This window comes from Lactuca sativa, chromosome 8 (assembly GCF_002870075.4).
Source record: "Lactuca sativa cultivar Salinas chromosome 8, Lsat_Salinas_v11, whole genome shotgun sequence".
Lineage (NCBI taxonomy): Eukaryota > Viridiplantae > Streptophyta > Magnoliopsida > Asterales > Asteraceae > Lactuca > Lactuca sativa.
The window spans coordinates 29,818,199-29,827,278 of NC_056630.2; the positions used below are offsets into that span (position 1 = coordinate 29,818,199).

A 9,080-nucleotide genomic window follows, 5' to 3' on the forward strand; every position below is an offset into this window, starting at 1 on the left:
TCAAATTGCAAGAATGGCACTATATTACCACAAAATTTTCCTTTTGACACTAAGTTTTTTCTCAATTATGTAATTATATTTATAATTTTGTTGCAATATCAATCAATTAACCGATTTAGGAGATGTTATTGTGGTTAAGAAGCTTGAATTAGAAACTCGATTTATACAACACTGCAACACATAAATGAATGTCGGTCCAATGGTTCAAACTCACTTACAAGTCAGCAAAAATGGAATGGTCACCCTTTCAGGAGACGTTATTGTGGTTTAGAAGCTCAATTTGCATCAAACCCAATTTCACACATCTTTTTAGGTCGATCAAGTGGTTCAAAGCCACTTAAAAGTCAGCGAAAAGGGTGTACGCACCCTTTTAGGTGAAACTTCTTATTATAACGTTTAATGTTTGATTCTTGTTAGGGTATTTCTTTACAAATGGCATCTAAAAGTCAATCTAATGGTTCAAACTCACTTAAAAGCCAATGAAAACGACGTACTCACCATTTTAGGAGATGCTATTGTGGTTTAGAAGTTTGATTTGTACAAGTAAATGAAGACTCTTACAATGTCGATTCAGAAGATGTTTAGTGAGTTTGAACCACTAAATCGACATTGTAGGGTCTTCATTACTTGTTGTACAAATCGAGCTTCTAAACCACAATAACATATCCTGAAATGGTGACTATACCCTTTTCACTTACTTGTATGTGAGTTTGAACCATGTGACCGACCTTCATTTATTTGTTGTACAAATCAAGCTTCTAAACCACAATAACGTCTCATGAATCGGTCAATTGGTTGACAATGCAACAAGATTGTACATGTAATGACGTAATTGAGAAAAAGAAACTCGATGTCAAAATTAAAATTATGATAATATAACGACTTTCTGGCAAATTTAAACTCAGTGTAAAAATTGTAATTTTGGTATATTTAGTGTTCGGAATAAGTGGTTACCGAAAAAACATAAAAAATCGGTCATTTGGTTGATATTGCAACAAAATTATAAATATATTGATATAGTTAATATATATATATATATATATATATATATATATATATATATATATATATATATATATATATATATATAAATCAAATTATGATAATATAATAATTTTTCCATGATTTTGCCCTAAATAAAATAACCAAATTTCATTGTACTATCGCATTTTTCAAAAATAATAATAATAATAAAATGGAAAAGGAATACAAGGAACAACCAAAGCCAATCTCATCGTCAAGACCTGTATATTTGCATTTCCAATGTGTAAATTTTCATGCTTTTTAGGCACCCATCCAATTAACACGTGTCTTTCTTCTCTCTCTACCCCTGCTTTCTCGCTCTAACTTTGTTCCCTCCATCACTTCCCTTTGTAGAAGAAATTATTGACAAAAAACCAAAAAAGTGATAGAAAAATAGATTGATACATCGATAAAAAAAGAATTCCCCATCATTTACTCAAATGGGTCTCCTTTCTCATCTTCAATCCCCATCCTTTTCCATTCAATTTTGCTTTTTAGGGTTTTGAATGCGTTTATGCTACGAAGCATCACAATTGCTTTATTTGGGTTGTTTCAATTGATGTTTGCTGGCTTTATCGAATTGGGTTCAGATGAAAAGGCGATATGGGTCTCTGATCTGACGTTTGTGTTATTATGATATGCTCTGTTATTCAAAGGTCTTTATTTCCCCGCTTTTCTTGAAGGCCGTGTAATACACTCCATTTCCGAGGTTTGTAGAGATTGAAAAAGACAATCAATTATCTTTATAGGGGATATTTCCACCGGACGCAACGTTTTCGCATGGATGCGCTTGATTTTCTAGGGTTCAATTTTGGGCGAAGTTCAGGAAATAAATGATGGCAATGGTTGGGGGCGAAATGGAGAAGGATGTCGAATCTAAGCTGCATATTCAGGACAATTCAGCTAACCATGGGGGCAAAGATATCAATAAATCTAACAGCTTTAAATTTAGGGCACCACAAGAGAATTTCACCATCCAGGATTTCGAAATGGGGAAGATCTATGGCGTTGGTTCTTACTCAAAGGTCCATTTTTGATTATTTTATTGATTATATTTTGAATTATCAATTCGTTATCTCAATAGTAGCTCAATTATTACGTTGCTTATTTGTTAATTTTGACTTGTGGGTCAATGTTTGCATATCTTCTATCCATTTATCATTCACCCTACACTTTTTTATTGACCCATTCTTACAAAAATAATCTTGTTGCATATTTCGATTCTTTTGCAATATATGTTATATAAACATTGCAATTTGACATTATCAGGTTGTAAGAGCAAGAAAGAAAGACACAGGAAAAGTTTATGCTTTAAAGATCATGGATAAAAAATTCATAACTAAAGAAAATAAAACTGCTTATGTGAAACTAGAGAGGATTGTATTGGATCAGTTGACTCATCCTGGAATCGTGCAACTCCATTTTACATTCCAAGATACTTTTTCACTATGTAAGCACAGTTTTTATGGATTTTGTTAATCTTCTATTACCCTAAAATTCCTTTGTTTTATATATATCCTTATGTTTTGAATCTTCATATATTGAAGACATGGCACTCGAGTCCTGTGAAGGTGGAGAACTTTTTGATCAAATAACAAGGGTAAGTATTTGTAGTTATGTTCTCTTTAGTTTATATATTTTTCATTGTAAGATATTTATTAAATTATTTTTTTTTACAGAAAGGTCGATTGACAGAGGATGAAGCTCGCTTTTATGCAGCAGAAGTTATAGATGCACTTGAATACATACATAATTTAGGTCTCATACATCGAGACATTAAGGTATCACAATGGAAAATCTTGTTTTATTTTAATGTAATTGCTAGCATTTATAAATTATAACCACACACACATTGAATAACTATTTATAGAATTCTGACATGATGTTAATAACAGCCAGAGAATCTGCTTCTTACATCAGATGGACACATAAAGATTGCTGATTTTGGTAGTGTAAAACCCATGCAAGATAGCCAAATAACAGTCCTTCCAAATGCAGCATCAGGTTTCCTTTTTTTACTTTTTACTTTTTTCTTTTTCATGTGTTAAAATCATTATATTCTTCTTCTTCTTCAGATGACAAGGCATGTACATTTGTGGGAACAGCTGCTTATGTCCCTCCAGAAGTATTGAATTCCTCTCCTGCAACTATCGGGTGAGTATTTATCATTCACTCTTTATTGTTTTCATATTGTGGAAATGACTTTTATGCCCCTTGTAAACAGAAATGATCTCTGGGCACTTGGATGCACATTGTTTCAGATGCTATCTGGAACTTCTCCATTCAAAGATGCAAGTGAGTGGCTCATTTTTCAACGAATTATCGCCCGTGATGTCAGATTTCCAGATTACTTTTCTCATGATGCCAGAGATCTCATTGATAAGTTATTGGTAACATTAACATTCAAATCATGTTATTCTTTTATTTATGTTTTTTTTTTCTTCTTTTTAACAACTTAAATCACTAAAAAAATAAAAAAAAAATGCAGGATACTGATCCTATAAAAAGACCTGGTGCAGGACGTGATGGTTATAATTCATTAAAAAATCATCCTTTTTTTCAAGGAATTGATTGGCATAATATAAGGTCACGAAATCCTCCCAAACTTGTATTTGAAAAGGTATTTCTAAATTATTTTTTTTAATGTTTATGGAGACCAAAGTCATTGTTAATAACATTTTTTTTTTTGAATATAGAGTCACACCGGTGGTAGGACAAGTGGGGGTGATGACACACCGGATTCCTCTTGGAATCCCGCACATATTGGTGATGGGACCGGAATCGGAAATACCTTTTCCGATGTTACATCTTCTTCTGATATTAGCCATATAACTAAACTCGCTACAATAGACTCATTTGACTCAAAATGGTAAAATATAAATTGTGTTATTAAGCTTGATGTTCTTATACATCTATTTGTTTAAAGAATTTTAGCTTATAGTTGACCTTTTCTATTATATGGCACATGAAGAACGATGACTAAATGTTTTGACTTATTTTGACTTGTCAACAGGCAAGAATTTTTGGAGCCAGGTGAATCTATTCTTATGATTTCAATGGTGAAGAAACTGCAAAAACTATCAAGCAAAAAAGTTCAACTTATTTTGACCAATAAGCCAAAGTTGATATATGTGGACCCCTCAAAGCTAGCTGGAAAAGGGAACATGATATGGTCTGATGATCCCAATGATCTTAGCATCCAAGTTTCAAGCCCTTCACATTTCAAAATTTTCATAGTGAGTCCTTCAATTTTCCCCCTATGTCACAAAATGCCCAAAAAGAATTTCTCATTAAATGTTGTAAAAAGTTATATGGATTATATTTTATTATGTTGTTGTTTGATTTTTATGCAGCCGAAGAAAGTGATGTCATTTGAGGATCCAAAGCAGAGAGCTTATCAATGGAAAAAGGCAATTGAAGCCCTTCAAAACCGATGATTTTTCTATTCTATTTGGTTTGTTTACACATTCTTTTCATGTAACATTAATGTTGGACCTTGGGAATCCTAAGAACAGTTGGATTCTGCTGAGGAAATTTGTTTTATTTAAGAAAAAAAATGATTGTTTTATTTAAACAAAAGTCATCCGTCTCACAACTCACACAAGTATGAGCTTCTTTCCACTGTTTTAATTTTATATCCCCTTCTTTTTTGTTTTGGGTTTCTTGTTATGAAGGTATTTACTTTTTAGTTGGTTAATATTATAAAAGTGTTTCTCATGATTTGTTTATTTTTGGTTTGTGGTGTAATAATTCTTTTTTTTTGTAGCAAATGTAGATTTGAGAAATGAGATGTACAAATCTTGAAAAGATACACAATATTATTAGCGTTCCACATCAATCGAAAAGTTGCTATTTTAGCAAATCTTCACTAATTCATCCTCTCATACAAAAATAAATCACATTTTTGCCCTTAATCTTGCTTTGGGGTATCAGAACTTTGATCATTAGATTGTTGAAGAAGCTGTCTTTCTGCAAGAATTTTCTTTGTTCTCTCCAAAACACCAAAAAAAATCGAACCTCCGATTCCAATCCACAGAACTCGTGGTCCAATACCCTATTTTTTTAAACAAATTCAGAACTCTACACTTTAGATTTTCATAGTCCAGGGGCATTTTAGTAATTTTCACAACATACCTTTAAAAGGGCAGGAGGTCCCTCTTCTTTCAAAATTGTTTGAACACAATCAAATATCCCTTTGTACTGATTTGCTGATCCCTGAATCATCAACCTAGTTTTTATCACATCAAGTGGAGTAGTAATCGCTCCTGTAATCGCCCCTACAAAACATAATTCAAGAATTACCTATTTGTCCTTTATTTGTTGGAGGGTATTTTAGACAATTTCACAAACAATAAAAATATATATAGAGGGAAGGGTTACAACTTACCAGCAAAAGCACCAATTGCAGCATTTTCTGGATCATGAAGGTCTCTACGTGCCTAATGGATGTTTCAAAAACAAATCAAAAGTTTGCAAGGGGCAATTTCGTAATTTAGCAATTAGCATAAATATAAATTTTGGTTTTTTTTTTTTAAATAAATACTCACAGCCAACTTATAGCCGATCCGAAGTTGCTCATATATACAAAACTGAATAGCATCAAAAGGTAGATCTCGTAGCAGAAAAGATCCATATCCCTAAATTTATTCACACTTGAAGGTTTTACAAATCCTTAATAAATAATAACAATGCATTTATATTTCTATACACATAATAAAGCAACATACTTACAATTTCTTACACATTTCATAATTGATAATAGCAATATGTTACATTAAACTTGTAAGCATTGTACAAGTTTCATATTATATATATATATATATATATATATATATATATATATATATATATATATATATATATATATATATATATATATATATATATATTGCTATTATCAGTATATAAATGTAATATATAAGTACATTGCTATTTTCTGTGATTTGGTAACAAAAATAGAAAGATTCATACCGCATATAGACCTTTAAAACCCTCTTTGGAAACAATAAGGCGAACTGCATCAGGAGCTGAAGAAAATTGACCAGTTTGTAATCTTTGCTTTACAACCTATTTGTCAAGACTCGAGAAGTTAAAAGGGTAAAAAGGTAAATTCACCCTATAAAAGAAGTAAAAGAGAAATGGAAATTTTCATGAAAATTAATAAGTTTACCTCTGTTGGAACACGTATTAGAGATGCAGCAACTCCTCCAATAGCACCTGCAGTCTACATAACATTTTGCAAATATTTGAAATAAAAAGAATAAAGTCATCATAAACTTAAAAAAAAAAAATAGTTTTTTTTTTTAAATCTTGCAAACAAGAAGATGTATTTAACTATTTTCCAAATGATAGAATAAGAATTACGAGATGTGCAACAGCACTAAGATTTTCAGGAAGCATCTTCAATAGTTTCTTTTTTGCAGGTTCATAAACACCAACAAACAAAGCAGAAGCCCTACATTCAGTAATTTGTTATAAGCATCACTTCCAAACAAAAGGGTAAAATAGTCATTTATGTACACAAGTCAATACTTACGGTAAAACACCAACAAGATTTCCAGCCAATCCTGAATATAGCCCCTGAAGAACAATCTTTCCTCCACCCCGGGCAGCCTACAATCAATATATCATGTTAAAGTTTTTTTTTTTTTTTTACATGTTAGAATTTTTTGTTTTTCCCTAAAGTAATTCAAAGATGTTAACTCATAGATAACTCTTTTGTTATACAACAGTTGATTTAAATTGATATACCTGCAATCTTGTCTTTATTGTATCAATTGGGTATAAAGCTGTTTCAACAACAACTCCAGCTGTTCCTCCTGCTATGAAACCCTCTGCACTATCACACGAATAATTATAACTTTGTAACAACAAACTTTTCCATAACATTCAACTCACATCAACAACTTCTCAATTGGGTCTTACTTTACTTTAAGAAAAAATTCGATACATGTAAACAGATTTAAGAAATACCAAATAAGGTTCGTAAGAAATCAACTGGCTTATCTTCCCCTGAGCTGATTGATGCAAAAGACTTTTTTGGTATCAATTGCAACCTTTGTGATTTCCCATTTGATACATCTGCAAAACCACACACCTGTTCAAAATAAATGGCACTAACAGAGACAATATTACAATATGAGTGACGAAACGTGGGGCTCTTACGTTTGTATTCATATCTTCAACTATTTATCTACCAATCGGTTAATTTTCTAATAATGCTATCATATTCGTTAATGAATTTAACTGGATATGGACATTGGACCCTTATTCGTTCAGATGAGAAGTGTTGAATTTAAGATGATTAATGGAATTATTGGATTAATTATGCCAGAATTGAGAAATGTTGATAAATTGAAGTTACCTGGTGAAGACATTGATGAGTTCTTCGAGTTAATAGTTAATGTAAGAGGGCCCATCAAGCTTCAAGATGAAAATTATTCACCTGGAGATTGAAAACTCCAGAATTGTGAGAGATTGAAGTTAGCAACGAACTATAAAGGACAAAAAACAGCAACAAAAAAAACAGACAAATTGAGCAGAACGTGTACACCGAAGGCGTACACAGTGGCCTTGTCTGACTCGTGTTTTCGGTGAAGACGTCTGGCTATGGTATATGGATATAGAATTACAGAGACGATGAGTAGTGTAGGAGTGTATCAGTATGAGTGTGTGTAGCCATTGTTGGGCTAATACGCCCCTACAGTGGTACAGCCTAACAGCCCTATCCTACCCAGGCCTTGGATTGGGCCTCCATGGTTACCTTCTTTGGGCTAGCTGCTTAGTTTCCTCTTCCTGTGGCCTGTCAGCGGTTAGCATGTGGGTTTGCAAGAAATTGGAATTTAAAAATTAGAATGTTTTTAGGATATTTTAGAAAGTGTTACACTGTCCGGTTTTTACGGTTTCAAATTTTGCTTGATTGGCGAGTTAAGTAATTTAGACTTTAATACTTTTTTGTTTTATTTTATACTATTTTCTTTTGATTAATTATATTTAAAATAAAAAAGAATAATAATAAATATACCCCTTCTCTCTAACTTAACCGCTTAACGTCTCTCTCTCTCTCTCTCTCTCTCTCTCTCTCCTCTCTCTCTCTCTCTCTCTCTCTCTCTCTCTCTCTCTCTCTCTCTCTCTCTCTCTCTCTCTCTCTCTCTCTCTCTCTCTCTCTCTCTCTCTCTCTCTCTCTCTCCTCTCCTCTCTCTCTCTCTCTCTCTCTCTCTCTCTCTCTCTCTCTCTCTCTCAGAACACATTCGTACACTCCGCTTCTTTCGCACATCTTTCCTTTCTCCTATACAGTGTCACCGATCACCACCCATGAACACTCACCTCTAAGTCTTTATCAGTTCTTGAAGATGTTAAAGGATTACCGTTGTTTGGAGATGATGTTGGTGATGAGACAATGGAGAAGGGAGGTAATCGGTGATGTTAGAAGAAGTGGTGATGATAACAGAGGTCCCTGGTGATTTTGGGGGGTTGATTCCAATGGAGGTATGGCATTGGGAAGATGAACTCGATGATGTAGGGAACCGGTGGGAAAAAAGGGTAGAGTGTTTGGCATAATAAGGTTTTTTGTTTAAAACTAAAAATAGTTTATTATTAAATTTAAATTAAATTATAAAAATAAAGATCAATGAAATGTTTAATAAGAGTAAAATAGTAATTTTAGATCAAATTTGTAATAAAATAAAACCACGGTGTACCACTCATGCAAAAATTGAAACAAAAAGGACCGTGAGTGCATCGCTTTCTAAAGATATCCTAAAAGTGATACCTTTTGTAAACCGTAGGACCACTTATGAAATGTTGTCAAAAAATTGACACTTAGACAAAGCTTTCACTAAAAAACCCAAGGATAATTTATTATTTTATGTAAACAAGTAGACATTGTTTGATAATTTATGACTCAATTAACGTTTGATTAAGTCATCATGGGTTATGTCTAAGAACGAATCAAATGTTTTAATTTTGATATCAAACAATATGAATCTGACTCGAGTCAGATTCAACCTCTTATCAGATCCAATCAAAAACATATCAAATAACCCTAAGTTTATGTG

The 9,080-nt window shown here is 32.6% G+C and overlaps 2 protein-coding genes across 4 annotated transcripts; one reads left to right on the forward strand and one right to left on the reverse strand.

Moving 5' to 3' along the window:
• The first annotated feature begins 1,269 nt into the window (after positions 1 to 1,269).
• On the forward strand, positions 1,270 to 4,618 carry LOC111911126 (3-phosphoinositide-dependent protein kinase 2). Its single transcript, XM_023906909.3, has 11 exons — positions 1,270 to 2,048; positions 2,293 to 2,473; positions 2,571 to 2,623; positions 2,703 to 2,804; positions 2,919 to 3,027; positions 3,099 to 3,177; positions 3,248 to 3,413; positions 3,512 to 3,643; positions 3,720 to 3,892; positions 4,037 to 4,259; positions 4,377 to 4,618. The coding sequence occupies exons 1-11, from the start codon at positions 1,857 to 1,859 to the stop codon at positions 4,458 to 4,460; spliced, it is 1,494 nt and encodes a 497-aa protein (XP_023762677.1). The 5' UTR covers positions 1,270 to 1,856; the 3' UTR covers positions 4,461 to 4,618.
• A 181-nt stretch (positions 4,619 to 4,799) lies between these two features.
• LOC111911127 (S-adenosylmethionine carrier 1, chloroplastic/mitochondrial) lies at positions 4,800 to 7,708 on the reverse strand. 3 transcript variants are annotated; one of them, XM_023906910.3, is made up of 12 exons: positions 7,555 to 7,708; positions 7,388 to 7,468; positions 6,997 to 7,104; positions 6,775 to 6,857; positions 6,560 to 6,636; positions 6,388 to 6,478; positions 6,194 to 6,247; positions 5,995 to 6,090; positions 5,571 to 5,660; positions 5,411 to 5,462; positions 5,158 to 5,300; positions 4,800 to 5,077 (listed from the first exon to the last, which is right to left on the reverse strand). In XM_023906910.3, the coding sequence occupies exons 2-12, from the start codon at positions 7,440 to 7,442 to the stop codon at positions 4,934 to 4,936; spliced, it is 993 nt and encodes a 330-aa protein (XP_023762678.1). In that variant the 5' UTR covers positions 7,443 to 7,468; positions 7,555 to 7,708; the 3' UTR covers positions 4,800 to 4,933. The 3 variants fall into 3 exon arrangements, with proteins under 3 accessions (XP_023762678.1, XP_023762679.1, XP_023762680.1); XM_023906911.3 differs by having other exon boundaries at positions 7,575 to 7,707; XM_023906912.3 differs by having other exon boundaries at positions 7,588 to 7,677.
• Between the last annotated feature and the right edge of the window lie 1,372 nt (positions 7,709 to 9,080).

What these genes read in the sequence shown, in the direction of transcription:
- LOC111911126 (XM_023906909.3), top strand. Translation starts at nt 1,857, where the DNA reads ATGATGGCAATGGTTGGGGGCGAAATGGAGAAGGATGTCGAATCTAAG. An exon ending in TCCTCTCCTGCAACTATCGG is followed by an intron (nt 3,178 to 3,247) that starts GTGAGTATTTAT and finishes CCTTGTAAACAG; the next exon opens with AAATGATCTCTGGGCACTTG. An exon ending in GACTCATTTGACTCAAAATG is followed by an intron (nt 3,893 to 4,036) that starts GTAAAATATAAA and finishes ACTTGTCAACAG; the next exon opens with GCAAGAATTTTTGGAGCCAG.
- LOC111911127 (XM_023906910.3), bottom strand. Translation starts at nt 7,442, where the DNA reads ATGGGCCCTCTTACATTAACTATTAACTCGAAGAACTCATCAATGTCT. An exon ending in AATCTTGTTGGTGTTTTACC is followed by an intron (nt 6,479 to 6,559) that starts GTAAGTATTGAC and finishes TACTGAATGTAG; the next exon opens with GGCTTCTGCTTTGTTTGTTG. An exon ending in TTAGTGCTGTTGCACATCTC is followed by an intron (nt 6,248 to 6,387) that starts GTAATTCTTATT and finishes AATGTTATGTAG; the next exon opens with ACTGCAGGTGCTATTGGAGG.